At 59.0% G+C, this 20333-nt stretch overlaps 1 protein-coding gene across 5 annotated transcripts; it reads right to left on the minus strand.

Moving 5' to 3' along the window:
• Window positions 1-637: 637 nt before the first annotated feature.
• DEF8 (differentially expressed in FDCP 8 homolog) lies at window positions 638-16596 on the minus strand. Of its 5 annotated transcripts, XR_002776998.1 has the most exons (13): window positions 11661-13065; window positions 11050-11183; window positions 10246-10343; window positions 8768-8917; window positions 7738-7879; window positions 6352-6516; window positions 5572-5699; window positions 5375-5488; window positions 4567-4647; window positions 3761-3901; window positions 3531-3640; window positions 2289-2453; window positions 638-1534 (listed from the first exon to the last, which is right to left on the minus strand). XR_002776998.1 is itself a non-coding variant. In XM_023522706.1 (12 exons), the coding sequence occupies exons 1-12, from the start codon at window positions 16587-16589 to the stop codon at window positions 2351-2353; spliced, it is 1380 nt and encodes a 459-aa protein (XP_023378474.1). In that variant the 5' UTR covers window positions 16590-16596; the 3' UTR covers window positions 638-2350. The 5 variants fall into 5 exon arrangements, 4 of the variants coding, with proteins under 4 accessions (XP_023378474.1, XP_011377428.1, XP_023378475.1 ...); XM_023522706.1 differs by lacking the exon at window positions 11661-13065 and adding an exon at window positions 16576-16596 and having other exon boundaries at window positions 638-2453; XM_011379126.1 differs by lacking the exon at window positions 11661-13065 and adding an exon at window positions 14955-15011 and having other exon boundaries at window positions 638-2453.
• Between the last annotated feature and the right edge of the window lie 3737 nt (window positions 16597-20333).

Raw genomic sequence — 20333 nt, forward strand, 5'->3', positions numbered from 1 at the left:
GCTGTCAGCCTACCTGGGCTGCAGCTGGATATGGATGATGCACAGATATCTCGTGAAGCAGAGATTGAGGTTTTCTGGATCACTGCCCCTTTGAGATCCTGGTCAAAACTGTAGCTCACATCTCTGCAGAAAATGTATGTGTCCAGAGGTTTGGATGTAATTTGGGAGTGGGGTGGTTTCCTGAAGTCCAAGTGTGATGAGAATGGCCTAGAGTTGCAGTGAGGGCCCTTAGTGGCCTAGGTCATGAGGATGGACAGGCTGCTGGGAGCCGGACCTGCGATTTGTTGTCGCACTGGGTTAAGGGGACGACCCCTCCCCGACACGGACTCTGGAAATATGACACAGCGCCATTTGCTGAGCTGTCTCGGCATGCCACTCGGCACCTCCCAGGGCCAAGGCAAGCCCGTGGGGTGCAGTGTGCGTGTTCATCCACCTCAGAGGAAACGGAGGCTCAGCGACATCAGAGCACTCGGGCCCGCCTGACGGGTCTGTGCTCCTCGCCCCGCAAGAGACACTTCTCCCCAAACCAGTGACACGCTACCCCATAGGATGGGAAGGCTGTGGGCTTTCCCTAAGCCTGCTTGGTTCACATGTCAACAAATCCTGTCTTGTCCCCAATTCACCGTGCACACCAGAGTCCAGAGAACACAGATTTAATGAGACAGTGGCTGCAGCTTCCTTACAGCTGGGCGTCCCCTGCTGCTCTTCTGAGGTGCTGACTGTGCAAACTGCTTCCTCAGTGGGTTCTTGTTAACGGTGCTGTGGTCTCAGAAAGACCACCCATGATTCTGTTCGGAGACTCTGTCATCCAGATAGGGTCGGTGCAGAAAAGGTGTTTGGAGAAGTAATTGGGGAGCTAAAAACATAAGGGAGCCAGTTCTGTCCAGCAAATACCAGCGCAGTCACGTTTTTTCTGGACATTGATTGTAACTGGAACGTGTTGATCATACAGTAAATTTGGGAATGCCTAGCTCATGTCCCCACGACAGAAATGTGATGTAGCCCGGTGGAGGTGGGGGGTGGGGGGTGGGGAGCAGACCAAGGGCCTGGTGTTGATCCCACAACGGTATTCGCTTCTCACTGTCCCACCGAGACAGGTCAGAACAGACGGAAAGAGCACTGCCTGAAAAGCCGCTGTGTGACAGTCTTCGCCTGCCCCTTGCGTCGGCCGGCAAGCTGAGTGGGCCCTTCTGCTGCTTGAGGCACCTCTTCTTGGGCCTCCCAGTCGAAGGTGACGGATCCTCAGTGGCTATGTTCCCTGGCACCACCCACTGCCTACGTGTGACAACCAAGCACAGCCCAGGGCAGGGCAGAGTGGGAAGCTGTGCCCTGAAATGCCCTGTCCCCACGAACCTTCCCCTCGGCACAGGGTCTCCAAAACATGGAGCATTCCAGAAGACGTCACGGCTGGCTGCAGCTCCCTCCCCTAAGAGCTGTGAGTCCTGTCCCACATCCAGGGGCCACTTTGTCTGCTAGGCTGGGGGACCTCGCACGCCTCATCCCGGGTCTTCCTTCCTGGGCTCCAGGCTTCCTGCTGGGAGTTCCCAGAAGCACATGTTCCCAGTGCCTGACCTCAGGTCCCCCGCGGCCCCTGGTGGTGGTCTCTGAGCTGCCCCGGCCTTCCACAGGCACCGTAGCAGCAGCACAGGCCTCAGACAGACCTGGTCCCCAGAGAGGCCACTCCAGCCAACCGTGACCAACCTTCTCACTTTACCTGGAACCTTTCTAGGGCACACCTGGAAGCAGGACAGCCTCTTTGGGCTGGACTCCCAGTCACTCAGCTCGGAGCAATGGGGTAAGCTGGCCTGGGCCCAGGCGGGCACAGCGGCCGGTCTACGCTGGGGAGAGCTCCGTGGCCCTTCTCTCCACACTGCACAAATGGGACCGGTAACCCCGGACTGGCCCTGCCAACCAGTCCCTGTCCTCTCTCTAACCTCCTCTAGAGACCTCGGGAGGCCTGGCCAGGGATGGCCAGAAGACCCCAGAGACAAGGTTGGGTATATGCCGCCAGCACCCTTGGGTCTTGCCGGCCACTCCCCCGAAGCCCTCCACGGTTTCCAGGGTGGCCCCTTAGGGGAGACAAGACCCCCCTCAACTCCCCTCCCATGGAGCCCCACCGTGGGAGAGGGGGCACATTCTGGCCCTCACAGCAGCACACCCAGGAAACAGCCAGGCACAGCCCCGCGTCCCAGCAAGTGCCTGAGGGTGACCGTCCTCGTGGTGCTGTGCCCAGCATGGGGTGGTAGGTCCAAGGGCTGCACCCTAGGGGTCTCCAGAGCACAAAACACCTTGACTTTCGCATCGACCAGCAGGGTGGTTGCCGACAGGCCTGGGAGGGGCACCCGTCGCTCTAGGCGTCCAGGTCCGGACCAGGCTCCTGGAAGAGCGACTGCTTTCGCAAAGTGAGCCGGGCACACTTGGGGCACGTGGTAGAGTTGTCGTAATAGCAGTCCCTGGGGACAGGAGACAGAGTCAGACTCCGGGGTGTGGCAGGGCTCTCTGCATGTGACATCCTACCGGTGAGTCTTCACAAGCTTCCTAAGTCAGGTCCCGATACCCTTCTACAGCTGGGGAAACTGAGGCACGGTTTCTTCCAAAGGGCACAAGCAGGGTCTGCACCCAGGTGTACCTGCCAGGCCTATGCTTGGGCACCTTGTCACCATCTGACAAGGACCTTCCTGCTCAGAGCTCCTTGTGACTCAATGCCCCTACCCGGTCTTATATCCACCGTGCAGGGTCTGTAGCTAGGGCACTGGAGGGGCTTAGCGTCCCATGCGCTAAACTTCCAAAGGGGACACAGCAGTGTTTGACCTGTCAGACCCCATGCAAACTGCCAGCTCAAGGGAGATCAGTTTCCATGTGAGTTTTTGTAGCAGCCCCTCTGAACAGCGACCCCAGCTCCGCAGGGCTGAGACGCAGCTTTGCCCTGACACACGGTGAGTGGCGGGCGACAGTCAGTGCGGACAGAAGTGGGGGATGCTGTCCTATCTGCGTCCAGTGTGAGAGGCTGTGCAGGGCCCAGCAGGTGGACACCTATTATTAGCAATTGTGCTTATTAAAGAATTAAAATATTTTTCTTCCAACCTATGCGTGTTATTTTCCCAAACATCCAGTAAGTCTTTAGTTCCATATGCTTAAGCTGTTTGAACCTAAGCACTTAATAAACAAACTGTTAAGTATTATTTTAGCCTAGAGAAATTTGAAGGAAAAAATCACTGAGACACTAGAAGTGCCAGAACTAGAACATTTAGGCGACGCTGGCCTTTGCTGAGCGTGGGACGGCGACGTCAGCCCTGGAGAAGGGAAGCAGGTGGCCTGGTGCGTCCTGGCCCAGGCTGCTACACCCTGTCCCCAGCCCACAGGCGCCTGTTCCTGATGGAACTTCCAGTTCAGTCACAGACGCCGGGACTTAAGTCCACATCTCAGGGCTGTGAGAATCCGGTAGCAGAGGCCACGCTGCAGGGGTCCCCCTCCCCCCACGGCAGCAAGGCAGGCTCCCAGCTGGGGGTGGGGGTTGGGGCCGCACCAACCTGTGGAAGACAGCGGAGCAGTCCCTGCACACGGACGTGTGGCTGTCGAAGGGGAAGAGCACGTCGCCCTCTCTGCAGAGCTCACACACAAAGCCCTTGGCCTGGCACCGCTGGGGGCGGAGGGGGCGCCGGTTAGCGCTGCTCGGAAGGGCACCGGAGGCCACACCCGTCGCCCTCCCCACCCTCAGGGCTGGGAGCAGGGAGCCGCCGGCCTGCGATGAGCCGCCCACCTCGCAGTCAAGCTTGATGTGCTTGGCGAAGAGCGTGTGGGTCTCGGTGAGCGAGCAGCCCAGGCGGCCTGTGTGTGCGTCCAGCAGGTCCTGGATGGAGTAGGTCTCATCGCTCTCCACAAAGTGCTGCCGGTCCTGGAGCTACGGGCCCAGCGAGTGTCTGCACTCACACAGCCTCTCCAGCCTCGCTGGCCACCTTGCGGCTCCTGGCCCCAGCTTCACCCCACCGCTGCCTGGCACTTGGCACTTCCCCAGGGTCCTGATCCCATTTACCGCCCCGACATCCCGGCCGCTCCCCTGCTTTACCTCGTCCACAGACCCCACCACTCCCCTATTGCTGCTTATTCTTCCTGTCCTCCCCACCCACAGGGCACGGCCTGACATGAGGACAAGGGTCTCGTTTTGTCCCCCACTCCCAAGACATGTCTGCCCATAGCAGGTACTCGGTGAGCATTTGTCAAACAGATAAGTGGGTGAGCCTTGGAAATGTGTTCTGTGGTCGACCTGGGCCAGCCCGCACCTGGTCCACTGCATGGAGATCCACGCAAAGGCCGCAGAGACCACAGCTGTGCCCCTCCGTACTTCCCACGCTATGTCATCAGAGCACACTTTTGTGGGTAGGATGCCTGTTTGCTTATGCTAGACCGTGTTCCTGCCACAGGGTGCGGAAGACCCTGTGCCAGAGGCATGACGCACACGAGCCATGGCGCCATCTCGAGGGACCTGGGTGTGAGGCGCCCTCGCCTGTCTGGCTGCTTCCCACATGCCCTCCCCAGGACCCGCCCGCCCCCAGCAGGCGGCCTGACCTGCAGCAGCAGGCGTGCCTCCATGGCCTCCTTGCAGGTGATGAAGTACGGCTTCATGAGCAAGATGTCCTGGCGCAGCTTCTGCGGGCAGGAGGGGCAGTGGCTGCCAGGCCAGGGCCGCACCCGGCACTTCCCGGAGGCCGCGGGTCTGGCCCTGGGCTGGCTCTATCGGAAGCGTCTCGCCTTGCGCTCCGGGTCAATACCTTCACACCCCCAGGACCGGCCCAGAGCTGAGGGCTCCAGCTAAGCTCAAGTTCAAACCACAGCTGCCAGGCCAGGCAGGACCCCAAGGCCCCCTCGTCCTCAGTCGCTCTATCCCACACGAGGGTCTGAGCAGCTCCCATCCGCCGCCCCAGTGTCAACAGGCTCCGCCTCAACCCCCTCCCCTTTAAATGAGGTCCAGACCCTTGTCACCACCCCACCAGAGCCACCCTGCTCTCCTGCTGGTTTGGCAGACAGGCCGCCACCAGGCTAAGTCCTGGGCGTCGCGCATGGCTGGGCGGGATGAGGTCGCCTAAGTGTAGAATATACACAGGAATTCGAAAGAAAAACAACGTAATGTCTCAATAATGTACACTGATTATGTTGGGTATATTGGGTTAAATAAGATATATTATTACAAATTTTATCTGCTTTTTACTTTTTTAAGTAAAAAGTATGTGGCTACTCAAAAATTTCAAAACGCCTCTAAGTCCGGCATGACACTGCGAGCGGACATGGCTTTACTGTCTCTACTTGGGAGGAGAGCTGAGGCCCCCACCCCAACGCCCACGCCCGGCCCCCAGCGGCGCCGGCACCGCGGCCTCACCCGAATCTCCACCAGCTCCTCCACGTAGTTGAACAGCAGAGGGTTGACCTCCCGGAGCCTGAGCACCGGCCGAGACACCATCAGCGCCAGGTAGCGCATGCTGCAGCGGGACACCTGCGGGGGCGAGACTGCGCAGCTGCAGCACGGCACCGGCCCCGCCCCCAGCCTGCAGGCGCCGCCCCCTCCCCCCGCCGCACCTTGCGGGGCTCGAAGTCCCAGTTGTGCACCACGCGCGCGGGGATGACGGCCAGGTCGTTCCAGTGACAGTGGCTGCAGTAGTACTGGCCGGTGTAGTCGCACTGCCGGGCCTCGCTGGGCACGCCCCCTGCGGGGGCGGGGAGGTCGTCATGAAGTCGGGGCTACTGTCAAGGCCCTGGCCCCTCACACATGCGCGCGCACACGCAAGGGTGGGCCATGGCGCTGGTCCCATCTCCCAGCTGTGCCCACGCAACACGAGAAAAAGATCCCGCGGGCTGGGTTCCACCCGCAGACCTGCCTTGGCCTCTTCTCAGCCAGGACAGACAGCTCAGGTGCGTCCCGGCGCCTCACTGCCCCACCATCCATACAATGGGACAATAATAAGCCTGCCTCCCCGAGACTACTGAGGGGACCCCACAAATTAACCTCAGTAGATAAGAAGGCCTGCCATGTGGCACGTGTGTGAACACTGTGTGCTTTTCCTACTCCCTGTCTCGGTGGGTCCTGCCGGCCGCACACCCGGGGGCTGAGTACAGGTCCAGCCCAGTGGAACTCCTAGGTGACCTAGGCTAAACCGGTCTGCCTGAGTAGAAAGTGACAAGGTGCCGTAACAGCCCCTTGTCGCTTCCCAGGGAGAGAGAGACACTGTCTGCAACAGCCATGCTGGCCTTAGCTACCTGGTTCTTCCCATTTTGTCACCCAGCTGTTGGCGGGTCCCCCCTGCCCAGAACAGCCTCCCGCAGCCCTGGCCCTTACGGCCTGGCCCTTCCGGCACTCACGCAGAGAGATGGGCGCCCTGCACTCTGCACAGCGGTAGCCCTGGCTGTCCAGCCCCGCCTCCGGGCAGATGTTGAGCTCGTACTCGGCTTGGTGGCTGACTTTGGAGCGTACGCAGGGCTTGGAGATGAGGTTCAAGCACTTGCTGTGACAGCGGTAAGAACACCCTGGGGTGGGGACCAACAACTGCCTCTTAGAAGCAGGGGGCATCCTCACCCCGGGCGGGCCTTCAGCTGCAGGACCCCCCGGGGCTCTACCCCAGTGTACAGACCACTCCGAGAATGTCTCACTGCGGAGCCCTCGGTCCCTACCCCTGAGCCCTGCCCAGAGGGATGTGCAGATCTTGCCCTGAACTCCAGATTCAAAAGCCCAGGGCCAACCTGCTACTCCCACCTGGACGCCGACATGGCTTCAACCGCAAGCTGCCTGAATGGGGTTTTGGCTCTCCCTCACCAAACCCACCCCAGACACAGCCCTCCTGCCTCAGACTTCAGCAACTCCATCTCCCCACCTGCTGGCACTAAAAATTGTGACGTCATCCCAACCCCTCTCTTGCACTCCGTTTCCAGCCCTTCAGATAGTTCTTCAGCTGGTGGCCTTCTTGTTCCCCCTGATTAGGGGGCTGTCACGCCCCCACTCCCACTCCCGCCTTTGCAGCCCTCCAGTCTATGCTCAGCTCAGCAGCCAGCGGCCGTCAGCACCTGTGTGTGCAGCGCGCGCGGAGGCCGCCATCCCTGTGTCCCTCGCCAGGCCTCTCAGACGCGATGCCCCAGCCATGCGGCTCTCTGCCCCTCACCGATGTCACCGCACACAGCCACCTCAGGGGCCTTCCTCCCCACATGCACACCTGGCCTGCTTCCTGGCCTCCACGGTTTTGCTTAAACATCACGTGATGCTTTCTCAGGCCACCCGACTCCCGGACACGTGCTACTCCCTTTCCTTATTTTTCCTCACTGGACGGTACTGTCTCACACACTGCGTCGTTTACTGATTGGTCCCCGCTCCAGAACAGCATCACCTGATGGAGCTCGGTGCGACTGTGGACGGGCTCCCTCTGCACTGACCTCCTGTGGGACTGAGTGCTTGTGATGCCAACAGCGCAGATGAGAAACTAAATGCTCCTTTGAATCCATGCAGATTTGAGTTTGAATAGCCACGTGTGGCTCGTGGCTGCTGTGCTGGATGCACAGATGTGGGTGTGCCCCAGTGAAGGCGGGTGGGTCTTTCATCCCTGTGCACCCGCAGCCTGCCCTGGGCCCCAGGAGTACCGAGGATACTGTACGGAATTCACCTGCACGCAGCCCGAAACAGGAGCATACCTGCCGGGTCTCTACCCGGCCCAGGACCCAACTGCCCACACAGACGAGCCGGTCAGGGTCTCGGCCCACCTGTGCAGGTGTACCAGGTCTGAATGAGCCCCCAGATGATGGCATTGCATTTGTCACAGGTCTGCTTGACACTCTTGCTCTTCTCCTTGTAGAAGCGGTGCTCGAGGAGGACTCGGATGTGGGGCTCATCTTCATTGGGGTCCTGGAGAAAGGCCCAAGAAGGGGTCGTGGGAGAGCCGGGCTTCACACAAGCCCCTTGACTTTTGTCTGCCACACACCACTGGTAACAAAGACTGTGAGTGTCTCTCAAGGTCACAGCCCTTCTTCTCCTTAGCAACAGAACAGCCCAGCGATCAGCCAGGCCTGGCCCACCCGGACTGCAGACGGCCTGTCCTGCACCCTCACACCCAGGGGCTGCTCTGTTAGGGCCATGGGCACGTGAGCGGTACTGACGTGCCCTGCTTGGCCCCTCCTACCCATTTCCTTCTGCCTGAGCGCAGACCCAGATGTGGATGGGCTTCCAGGGCCTGGCAGCCCCTTGACCCTGGGGCTGCAACCCCTTGGACCCCAGACCACCTACACTTACGGCTTTTCAACATGAGTAAAATTACACCTCTAGTTCCTGTAAGCCACTGTATTTTGCAGTGTCTTTGTTACCATAGCCTTACTTCTATCCTAACAAGGATTCCACTTTCCAAATTCCTAGGGACTCAGGAGCTAGTACAGGGACACGGTGGCAGCCAAGCCAGAGCGCAGACTCGAGGATTGCATCATGGACACCTGTGGTTTCTGGCCTTCAGGATCCAATACCTCTACGGTTATCACCTTCAGGACTCCCTACCCCAAGTCGCGTGGTTCAAGGTGAGACTTACCTCACCTACGTGCTCTAGTGGGGGGCACGTGACCCAGGACTGGCCAGTCAGTCGCCATGACTGTGTCAGGGGTGGGCATGTGACCCAGGACTGGCTGATTAAGATCAGACTGATAGGGAAGTCATTGCACAGGAAATGAAAGAGTGCCATGTCCCTGTCCTGTGTCCCTGTCCTGGCCCTTCCGGTCATCTTCTGCCTCGGGCCCTGGAACTGCCCACCTTCAACTCCTGGAGCTTCAGCCGGAGGTGGATGAGCCTCACGACGGCGTCCTTCTGCCTCTCCGAGTGCTCAGGCAGCTCCAGGATCACCTGCTTGCACTCCTCAATGGCCTGCCGCAGCTGCTGGATGTCAGAGGCCAGGAACAGACCCTGGGGGTGGGGCACGTGGGTCAGATCTCGCCCCGCTGCCCGCCTGGCCAGGCCAGGCACATCCTCACAGACGGTTAGGCACAGAGCAGGCCTCCTGCTCCTCACTTGCACAGAACGGGTCAAGGGCCAGGTCAAGAACCTGCTTGAGGCCCAGGGTGGTTAGCGGCACGGGCAGGAACCTCCCCACACTGCCTGCCCCCAGCGGGACCTGAAGACCTAATTCAGGATGTTTTTCAAAACACAACTTCCTTTTTAAAAACAATATCGTTTTTCTAGCTATACTACTTCTCTTACTTCTACAGAGCTGCCTCTTGGGTAAGAGCTGGGGAAATGCCACTCGCCCATCACGAAGCAGAGGAAGTGGCCTCCAGCTCAATCGCCAAGCCACAGACACCCCAGGCAGCCCCTCACCAATGGCCACAGCACCTCGCAGTGACCCAGGTCTGGGGCCCAGCACAGTCCCTGGACTCAGAACATTGCTGCCACAGAGGAGGGAACACAGGCTCAGGCCTAAGAGCTGGGGAGCTGGGGCTGACTGTGCCCCGGAAGGGGTGTCGCTGCCCTCAGGAGCTATCTTGGGGGCCAGAAGACCAGGCCCAAGGAGGTGAAACCCCTCCTCTTAGAGCTCGCTGTGCAGCTCATGGGAGGGCATCAAAAAAGTCATAGTAAAGACACAAACACACAAATGAAATACTTATCTGTGCCGGCAAAGCCTAAAGGGCACGTACAAAGTGAAAGCAAATTAGAACTTGGGGATTTTGGGTGAATCTTTTTTGACTTAAGTTAAATTTTAATGTTACTATAATGTTTCTCTCAAATGGAAGCTGGAGGCAGTTTGAATAAAACTAAAAGATTTTCAAACTTTTTGTTTAAAATCATTGAAGCCCTTGTATTTTTTTTTTTTTTTCAAATAAGGTTTCCAAGGAACAAAGTGTAGAACATGTGCGTGTGTCCCCTGTGGAGCCGAGTGTGGTGGGAAGCAGGCCGGACTCTCCTCCCTCCGCGCCCTCCCGTCCCCCACAGCAGGTCTGCCAGATTCCCTAGGTCCCTAGAGAAGTCAGCCCTCCCGTCTGCTCCACGAGAACCTGGAGTGTAGGGGACTGGAGCAGCCCTACATGAGAACGGCGGCCTCAGGCCACCAAACGCCAGGTCCGGCCTGTCTCCATGGCTAGGATCAGATGTCACAGGGGCCTCAGATTCGAGGCCCAGGAACCCTGGCTGAGATAGACATGGCCCCAGTGCCCAAGGGTGGGCTGATGAGGGAATGGGTGGCTCCTCACAGCTTGGGTGCTCACCTAGTGTCACCCCAGACCCTGAACCTTACTTACCACGGGGCGAGAGAAGTGGTCCTCAGACAGACCGAGATCCATCACACGCTCGGCACAGTGGAACTCTGGCTCCACAGGGGGCAGCTCCGGCAGGACCTCTGGAGCGAGCGCAGGGGAGGGGCGCAGGACCAGGGGTGAGGACAACAGAGAGAGAAAAGTCAGTCTGCCCTTCCCCCACGAGGGGGCGAGGTTGGCCAGGGGTGGGTGCTCAGGGATTCAGGGAGCCCACAGGAGGTGCCGAGAGAAGCCTGGCCTTGCCCTGGCACCTGCCATTTGCAAAGGAGCTGTACCCTTGTGCAGGTAACAAAGAGCCATTCAAAGAAGACACAGAAGACGACCAAGGTGCTAAAAAAGGTCCGTAAGGCTGTACCCCTTAAAACCCGACTGGATCCCAGAAAGGCCGTGGGAGGGGGTGCTGCACACAGAGTCCTTGAGCCCCCGTGTGGGCTCCAGGTCACTGCTGCGCACGCACCCCATCGACTCCGCCTGCAGTTCTGGGCGCTGCCACCCTGACAGGTGCCCTGTCCCCCAGCACTCAGCACTGAGTTCACGCCCCAAGTGTTCCCTGAGGGGGGCTTCTGTGAGCCGGGCCTGCGCCACAGCAGTGACAATGCAGTCACAAATCCCTGCCCTCAGGAGTGTTCGTCCTAACAAGGAGGCAGAAAAAAGTAAAGGACAAAACAGGTAGGAAGTCGTTTGTGTTATGGAGAAAAGGAGCAGCCAGCATAGTGCCAGCTCTCGGAAGCCCAGGAAGAGAGGGCGGGGGCAGGTGTCATGGCCGCTCGGGCCTCCCTGGACACCCACCTTCAGGAGCCACGTCTGGGGCCTCCTCGCCGGCCCCCTGCTCATGCTGCCTTGGTCCCAGCTGCTTGTTGAAGGGGTTGAGGTGGGCCTGCCGGAACCGGGCCAGCTTCTCATCACATTCCATAGCACCCCACCTGCGGGCCGGGATGAGGCAGAGGTGAGCATCCAGCCCCCGCGCTCACCGTGCCTGTCTCCTCCGCGTTTCTGGGCTTTCAGAGCGGATGCCTCTTCCACTCCCCAGGGGGGTCTGGGAGAAGGCCCCCACACCACGGTCTCCATCCTCAGCCCCTCCCCATACCAGTTCAGCCCCCTTTCCACCCCCCGCCCCGTGGCGGCACCCCTCGACATCCAGCATACTCCCATCATGCAGAGGGGATGGGCAGGGCTAGAAGCAAGACCTGGCTCAGCCTGACTTAGCCAGACAGTCTGGAACCCGGGCCCCCTGGCTCCCAGCACAGGGTCCTTTGGCTGTGGTCCAGCTGTGGCCTCGCTGCCCACGAGAACAAAAGGCTCAACAGACCCCGTGACACATGCCTTCCTCACTCCGGGCCCCCGGACCAAGTCACCCCTTTCCTGTCAGAACACCCCAAAGCTACAGTGCCTGAACATACCAGTCGGCGACGGCCATCGGAGCACAAGGCTGGACACTGGAGCCGGTGCAGGGCCCAGGCCTTCTCTGCCACCCGCAGTGTGGCCTTGGGCAGAGCCCGTCTCACCAGTGCCCCACAGAGGCCCCGCCGCTGCCTGCGCCGCACTGGCCTGCGTTCCCGCCGATGCCCTACGGGGCCTGAGTCAAGGGGTGGCCTCACACCTTGGGTCCCAGACAACAAGCAGAAGTGTTTCATTCACTGCCTGGCACTGTGTCCCCTCCCTGGAGCTCAGCACACTGGGCACACAGGGCTGATGGCTCCTGGCAGAGGGAGGGCTTGGGCTGGAGTGGGAGTGTCCACCCCAGGCACCCACCTAAATGGCTGGGCTGAGCGCCTTAGCCTCTCTCCCTCTATGGACAGGTTTACAGGAAGTCAGAGAGGTTTTTTTAAAGCTTTGTAGTAAGTGCCTGGCTGTTAAATATGCTTTCTGTACACCTGTTTACAGGCTGAAATAATTCATCATTATAAAAGACAATCCTATGTCTACTATCTGTTCCTTCCAAGTAAGAACTAAGCCCAGAGGGGACAGACAGCCCTGCTGGGTACCCCCCACCCCTGCCCAGTGCCAGCTGTCCTGCACCTGGGCCAGGAACTCCCACAGCACCTGCAGGACCTGTCCTGCCTGTCTGGCCTCTGTGCTGGGCATGTCGGGGAGAGTCTCAGTCTGGCAGAGCACAGCACCCACTGCCTGCCTGCCCCAGGCCAAGCCCAGAGGTCACAGGTGCCACGGGCTCAAGGTCCATCTTATTACCTGATGGCTTTGGGCGGCTCACACTGAGGCCCAGTACCCCAGCCCCACCTCCATGGCAGATGCCACAGTGTCCTAGGAAGCACCCAGAGTGCAGGGGAGACTCAGCCATCTGGGATTCACTCGCCCCTTCTTCCTGAGTGGTGACACAGACTCTCTGCTTGGCCCGACTTGACTCAGGCTCCCGAACCTTCTCCTAGGCCCGTCTGTGCCCCTCCTTGTAAACCCAGCTCTGGCAAAAATTCTGCGAAGTCCGTTTGGCAGGAGTCCCCCACCCCGATACCTGATTGCCCTCTTATCTGATTGGGCTCCTCGTTCCTGCTACCCACCCCAGACGTCGGCTTTCCCTGGCCTGCCTTCAGCAAAGACCCCATTAGGTCAGTTCGGCCACCCTTAGCAATGGTCCTGAGTAGTCTGTTTCTACTGTTGTAACAACCGTCCAGGTCTGATTTTTCTTTGACAGTGGAGAACCCTGATTTTCAGCTTATGTGATTTCCCAGCTTCCTTGCAGCTAGATGTTCTGACCAATAAGATGTAAACAGAAAGATCCCATGAGACTTCTGGGACTTGTTCTTAAAAAGAGCGAAGCCCAAGCCCTCCCTCTGCCTCTTGCTAGCTGGGATGCAGATGTAATGGGTGGAGCTGGAGCAGCCACCTTGGGTTGTGACATAGAGCCCTGAGCTGCTTACCCCCAGCTTCATTCAAAAGGGAAAGAAATAAACTTCTGTTTAAACTACTGTTATTGGGAGAGAGATTTCTGTCTCTTGAAACCAAAACAGATCCCGACTGATCACGCCCACTACCTTGTGGTGATAACACGACCCCGCCCTGTACTGCAGTGTCCTAGCTCTGTAAGCTCCCGGCTGTGTGACCTTGGGCAGATGCCTGACCCTTCCTTTGCTTTTGTTTTCTCATATTTCCAATAGGGGTAATAACAGCACCCACTGTTAAAATTAAATTAGGCAATAAAACTTCTGAACACATGGCGAGCATCCAGTAAACACCGGGCACGACATATTATCATCACTGTCACTAGTATTGCCAAGAATCAGGCAGCCTCGATTTAGACTCTGGGCTTCGCACTGAGGAGCTACACATGCCCATTTTCCTGCCCATCAATTAGGGAGAATGCCTACCTCCCAGGGTGGGCGAAAGGCCTACATGTTTGTATATGGCAGTGAAGCCCAGAGCCCAGAGCTGCTACCGAGCAAACTGTCACTGTCCTCATGTGATGACCAGCCCCCCAGGGGTCTCTAAAACATGGCAGAGGAATCCAAAGGCAGGAGCCCCCCAGTTCCCCCCAGAAGTTCTCCTCTGGGCTGCCCACTCCCAGGAAAAAGCATCTTTTGTTCACCTGCTCGTGGGCAGTGCCAGCCCCAGGCCTGGCACGGGGGCCCTGGATGACCCAATGAGTGGGACCGCTTGACTTCTCTCAGCCTCAGTTTCCCTCCTGCCAAGTTGGGGAATCATATTTCCCTCAGGGCAGACACGATGTTCCCACACATGGGTTCAGGGGGTGCAGTGCACCAGCCAGCCCCACCGCCACACCAGGGGCACCCAGAATTCAGGCTTGGCCTCACAGGGGAACGGTCAGGAATAGAGAACACCTGCTGCTGCCCACTCTGCCCTCCTCCCAAGACTGCCCCTACCAACTCAGCAATTAAAGGGAGCCTAAGAATGAGGGCCAGGGACTGCCCGGGAGCTGAGGGACCCGGGGCTGAAGCTCAGGGGCGCTCGCCACCACCAAACACGTCCTGCCAGGGGCTCGGCCCCAGCACCACCGGAGGCCTCTAGAATTCTCCCTGGAGCGGGCAGCGGGGAACACATGCCACCTGCAGCCCGGAGGCTCATCCCTGGAAGGAGGCCTGCCAGGACCCGGCAGGGGCGGGGCTACTGTCCCTTTAAGGATCGTTTGCCACTGAAGCCTGGCAGAGTGACCGCTAGCCTCAGGGACCCAGCCAACCCCAAACATGCCTGCCCCGCCTTTGCCCACAACAGTAGGTATGCACCATCACTAACCAGCCCACATGGGGGCAGGCCTCCTCTGCCACCCTGCCCATTTCATAGGTGAGAAAACTGAGGCTCAGAACGACCCAGCATCGGTGGAGGAGGGCACAGCCATGGGACCCCAAAGTCCACAGACAGAGCGCGCTGACCGCAGGAAGAGGTGACAGTGTCACCTGGGGAGGCCATTCCTCGTCTGGGGAGCTAAGCCCTGCCCGAGTGAGGTGGGGGACAGCTGAGGCCACCAACGCGTCTTCGCTGGGGTGAGAATCGGAAAGTGGGCGTCCAGACCCCGCGGGTCTGAACCCTCCTAGGGAGTGAGTGGGTGCCTCGGGCAGGTCCCTCACCCCCCTGTGCCCTCGGTGTCGCTCCGGGAAAGAAAGGTCCCCGAGCTCCGGGTCGCCGAAGGCCGAGTGGGCACCGAGGGCCCAGAGCCCGGTTCTCTCCACCCCCAGCACCCCCGCCCCTCACCGACCCGCCTGGGCGCCCCCTCCTCCGCTCACCTGACCGCCGCCGCCCCGGCTACATTGTAACCCGCCCCGCCGCCCTCGCAACATTGTATCCGGCCCCGCCGCCCGCTGCTGCCACCTGCGGCCCGGAGGCTCATGACACGCCGCCCGCAGTCTGCGCGCCCCGCAGCCTCCACGACCCGCTCTGGGAAATGGGTGACACTTGGTGTCGCCTGCTCAGGATGGTGTGGGAAGGGGCTGCGTTTCCTAGATATTCCGTAATTACAAAAGCCCGGCTTTAAACTGAATTCACATTTTTAAAATGGTGGTGTTTAATATTTTTTTAAACCCCAGGGAGTGAGGAGGAAAAAAGGAAAAGAGAATCTGCTGGAGAGGCAGCCACCCTCCCTCACGCACTGCCACCTGCGCGGGCCTGTGTGGTGTTCGCAGCTGGGGAGGGAGGACAGCGCTGGCGTTCTGCGCATTTTACAGAGCGGGGAGGCTGGCGCCGAGCCAGGTCGGGGGCTGCTCAGTGGAGGGGGGGGATGGGGTGGGAGAAGCCGGCGTTGGGAGCTTCTCCTACTTCCCCCACTCCCTGTTTTGTTCCCCTCTGCCACCCTCATCACTGGCTCATGCATTCTCATTTTACTCATTGTCACCCCCACCCCATTCCCACTGGAACCAGGGGGCTGCAAGCTCGGATTCTGTTTGCTCCTCACTGCCTCAGGCCTGGAATGAGCCTGGACGCTGTAGGCGCCTAGCTACACGGACTGAGGGAGGGAAGGGAGCCTGGGCGATGCGGGCCCTGAGAGAAAGAAGGTCCCAGCAGGCAGGTGGCCCTCTGCACAAATGCGTGTTAGCAGCAGTTGCGGAGCTGACTCTGCTGACCCAGGCCTCAGTTGAGGCTCTGTGACACAGAGGTGAGGAGACAGACAAGGTCCCAGTACTCAAGGAGCCAGCAGATAATAAGCAAAGGTGCAAATTAAGAGCAGATGTAACGAGCGCTAAGAAGGAAATAAAAAGGGTGACAAGGTAGAAACAAGGTCAGGGGAGGAGGACACCGAGCTCAAGACCCAAAGGGTGGGAAGGGAAGAGGCACCGCAGAGCTGGGGGGAAGCACTGGGAAGGGGAGCCTCGGCGAGAAGGCCCAGGGAACCGAGAGTCTGGGGCCCCGCACACAGCAAGCACATTGGCGGGGAGCAGCTCGGCCGCAGGGGAAGTGGGAGGAGAGGGCGGGAGACGGGGAGGCTGCGGGCCGCGCGGGCGCTTGGCCTTGATTTGCGGTGAGATGGCAGCCGCTGGGAGTCTCTGCTCTCTTAACCGCGTCAGTGAAGTGTGGTGGACACACAGGAGGCGGCATGCGCCTTGGTGTGCGTCTGGTGAGCACTGGCCCGTGCTCAGGCCGTCAGCCTATCCGCCATCATGGACATCTCCTCACTCCCTCGCAGTCCCTCCCTGCCCCACCGCATCCCCAGGCAACGGCCGGTAGCTGCTTTCTGCCACTATGTGGCATTTTCTAGAATTTTCTAGAGGTGTATGTCCTCTTATTTTGTGCTCTTTATTCCCACTGGCTCCTCTCACTCAGCTTAATTATTCTGAGACCCATTCATGTGGTGGTGGTTGTCAGTCGTGTAATCCATGGTGTGGAGGGGCCACAGGTAGTTTATCCACTCACCTGCTGATGAACATCTGCGCTGTTTTCAGTGTTTGCCTCAGTGTGCTTGGATGGAGGGTAGGTTCAAATCTTGATGCTTCTGAATATGCTGTCGGGAGCAATAAACCGCCCCGCCTAGGCTGAGCACTTGTCGCAGCCCCTGAGGACAGCCTGTAACAAGCGCTTTTGTGGGTCGGCACCAAGGGTGCTGCTCTCTTAGTCCACTAGGGGTGCTATAGCGACGCACCACAGACAGGGCGACATGAGCAACAGGAATTTATTCCTCACGGTTCTGGAGTCCGGAGGTCTGAGCTCAAGATGCCAGCGTGCTCAAGGGCAGGCGAGGGCCTCTGCTGGGTTTCAGACGGCCGTTTTCCCCTTGTGTCCTCACATAGTGATGGTGAGTGCTCTCCGGGCACTAGGCCCATTCACGAGGGTCCCACCCTTGTGACTGCATCACCTCCCAAAGGCCTCGCCTCCTCATGCCGTCACATGAGGATTTGACATACGGATCGGGAGGGGGACACAACATTCAGGTTACAGCGGGTATAATTTTTGAAACTCCCAGACTGTGAGAAATGATGTTTGCAACCACAGTAGTGGCGATGGGTGTCTGGCTCCTGCCTGGCGTGTCTGAGTCACATGGTCACCTAACCCAGAGAAGGTGTGAGCTCCAGGTGGGGGGTTTCAGTGCCTCACAGCTGCTTCAAGTCTGTAGTGCACCCAGGAACTAGGATCCTGGGCATCACATCCTGCCCACGGGGACTCAACTTCACTTCAGTTTTGCCCGGGTGCACCTATCCTCGGAACCCCACGTGCCCCTGGCCCCTCCTGCTGGGGAAAACCACATCCCACCCCACTCCACACTCCAGAGGAGCGGCTGCATCTGGTGGTCTTCCAAGGCTGGGCTTTATCGGTACCTGCATGTGTATGTGCTCATTTGTAATTATCTAAGCAAGTAGTTTTCAAAGAATTTTAAGAGCAAACGTCTTTTCTTTCAAATGAATCTATGTGGAATTCCAACTCCTAACACACAAGCAGGAACTTGTTCTTTCCAGCTGGAAAGCACCCTAGAGAGGGGAGATGAGCTGGCCACATGGAGAGGGGCAGACTCCAGGGTCCTCTCCTCTCTCAGGCTGCCACTGTCCCCAGGGGTGGTAAGAATGGTGTTTGTTCGGCCGCCCATCTCCTCCATTCAAACATGGCCCTGCCTCTGACAGTCTGTCTTCACGCCTCTGCAAACAGCAAGCACGCAAACCCCTCAGGGTTATGGAGGGAGAGACGGGTTCAAGACCACCTGGCTCTCCACGGTAGGTCCAGCTGTGGCCCTCCCAGGGCCCCCAGTCTAGAGTTATTGGGTTTAGCAACTAAGGAACGATTGCATAGTAGTCACATGCCCCCCAAGTGGAAGCTTGTTCCTGTTTACCCGAAATTCCAGTTTAACTGGGTGTCCTGTATTTGCTTGGGCAGCCCCACCCCTGGGTGTGAGGCCATCTCCTAGCCACTGAGCATGCCCTGCACGCTGGCCAGGCAAAGGACACCGGGAGGGCTGAGGCTGGAGTGTGCCCCTGGCCCTTCGCCCAGACTGACATGGACAGGTGGACCTGAGGGCAAACAGCCAAGGAGGTGGCCGACCTAAAACACTACCTATTGGGTAGTGCTCACTGACATGCCAGGCAGGCCCTTCTAGAATGTTCTGGAAGAGTGAGTAGCCACTGAGCTGGCTCCTCCTGCTTCCTCCTGCCCGTGCATCCCTGCAAACAACCCCCCCTTTGCAGGTGTAACAGATACATGGATTTGCTGGCGCGGACGGCCTGTGACTGGCCACGGGCTGCTCTGCTGCTGCACGTGCGCTCCTGAGGAGCGGAGCTTGGGAGTCCAGTGGGTCAGGCAGGCGTCCGTCAGAGCGCAGGGCTCCACGTCCGTGATGTAGGGCGAGGCATGAGAGCAGAGTGACTGCAGATGCGAGGAGCTGGAAGCTCCTGGGAGAGAACCGGCTGGGGGCCCCACCAAGGAGGAACTCTAGGGAGCAGCAGAGGTTTTGGGGGGCGGGAAGTGCCAGGTTCCTGTGCCTTCACCTGGGTCTGGAAGGAGAAGGGGTGAAGGGGTTGGCCTCAAAGCCAGCTCCACGAAGGCAGGTGGCCCAAGGAGGCTGGCACACCTGACGCGTTGTGAGCAAAGATAAAGTTTTTGTGGGCACACGTGCTCGTGAGGGAAGTGTGGACATTTTAAGCAACATGCAGATGTACACAGACCTGGGCCAGAAACCCGGCTCTGCCGCTTGCCAGCTGGCAAATGCCTCATTTCTCCGAGCCTCCTTTTTTGCTGTGAAATGTGGGTAATAATGTGAAAGTTAAAGGGGGTATGTGTGTGGGGCCCGGTAACAGAATGCACCTGGGGTCCAGCATGAGCACCTGTGGGTTTCAGTGACTGGGTGGAGTCGGGAGGACCTTCGTCAACACTGGGCAGGTGTCTCAACTCTTCCTGGGTCACAGAACCCTTTTCGAATCTGAGCTATGGACACCTGCGTGCAGCTCTGTGGAGGCCGGCAGGCCTGCGGAGCCCCAGGGATGCGTGGTGGGTGCTCTGCTCCCCTCCAGCCTCCTTCACCATATGGTGGTAAGGACACAGCACAGGGCTCAAATCCCCGTCGTGTGGCCAACAGTCGCACACATGTCGCTTGGCTGTCTCATGGGAGAGGTGGTGAGCAGGCGAGAGATGCTTGAAGCCAGCCTAGCACAGGGCAGGTGCCCAAAGTGTCGGCTCCCAGGACTCACTTCTGTGCTGCTCAGGGCGCCAGGGCCTGGCCTACGTCCGGGCCACAGCCCAATAGTCGGCCCCTCCGACCTTCGGTCCCCTCAGCATCTCATCTCCTGCGTATATATCTGCAGAGAAGGGTGAGGCACGCAGCGCGGCCTCACCAAAAGCACTTTTACGTCCTGTGGGAGCCAGGCTGGAAAACATAGCCTTGCACCGAGGGCTTGGGTACGGGGTAGCTGAGTGGAGAGGGCTCTGGCCAGTCCAGCTCTGCACACACTCACGTGGGCCCTGGCACTTGGTGCCTGTCCAGGTTCCCACTTCTTTCCCTGCAGAAGGAAGTGGGTGGCCAGGGTAGCACCTTGCAGGGGCCCTTGAAGGACACCAAGCACCCTGAGGCCACAGGAAATGACCACGAGGGGGCGCACGGGGCTGCGCATCGCTCCCTGCCTGCCTGTGCCTGGATGCGGCAGCCACAACTCACTGACAACCACTCCTTCGCAGGGCCCAAGCCCACCCTCCAACACTCCACATTTTCCCAGGGCGTGCTCCAGGTCCCCCCTTCCTACCTCCCAGCTGGGTCCTGGGCTTCCTGCCTGTAACGTCCAGCACACAGATGAGCCAGAGGAAAACTCTGGAATGTGAGTCACACTGTAGGAGAGCAAGGATTGTTCCCAAGTCATGGCAGTGCCATGCCTGGGGTTCTGAGACAATGCCGCATCCAAGATGGGCCCAATTTTCCTCCACCTCCACTTCCAGGAGCCCCTGCACCCCACTTCCAGGATCCCCTTAGAGACTGTGCCTTGAGACACCTGCAAGCTCTAAGGACAGGGCTGTCTCGGCCACTAGCCTGGTAGAAAATGGCCCTTTGTCCTGACCCAACCCAGGTTGCCTGTCTGCCTCTCCTCACCCCTCTGGGTCCAACTTTCCAGAATAAAAAGAAATCTCTAGCGCCAGGCAAGGGTATCTGACAGCAATAAATTTATTAAGTATCCTCCCAAATATGAACATGAACCAGTAAA

The sequence above is a fragment of the Pteropus vampyrus genome, unplaced genomic scaffold, assembly GCF_000151845.1.
Source record: "Pteropus vampyrus isolate Shadow unplaced genomic scaffold, Pvam_2.0 Scaffold356, whole genome shotgun sequence".
Taxonomy (NCBI): domain Eukaryota; kingdom Metazoa; phylum Chordata; class Mammalia; order Chiroptera; family Pteropodidae; genus Pteropus; species Pteropus vampyrus.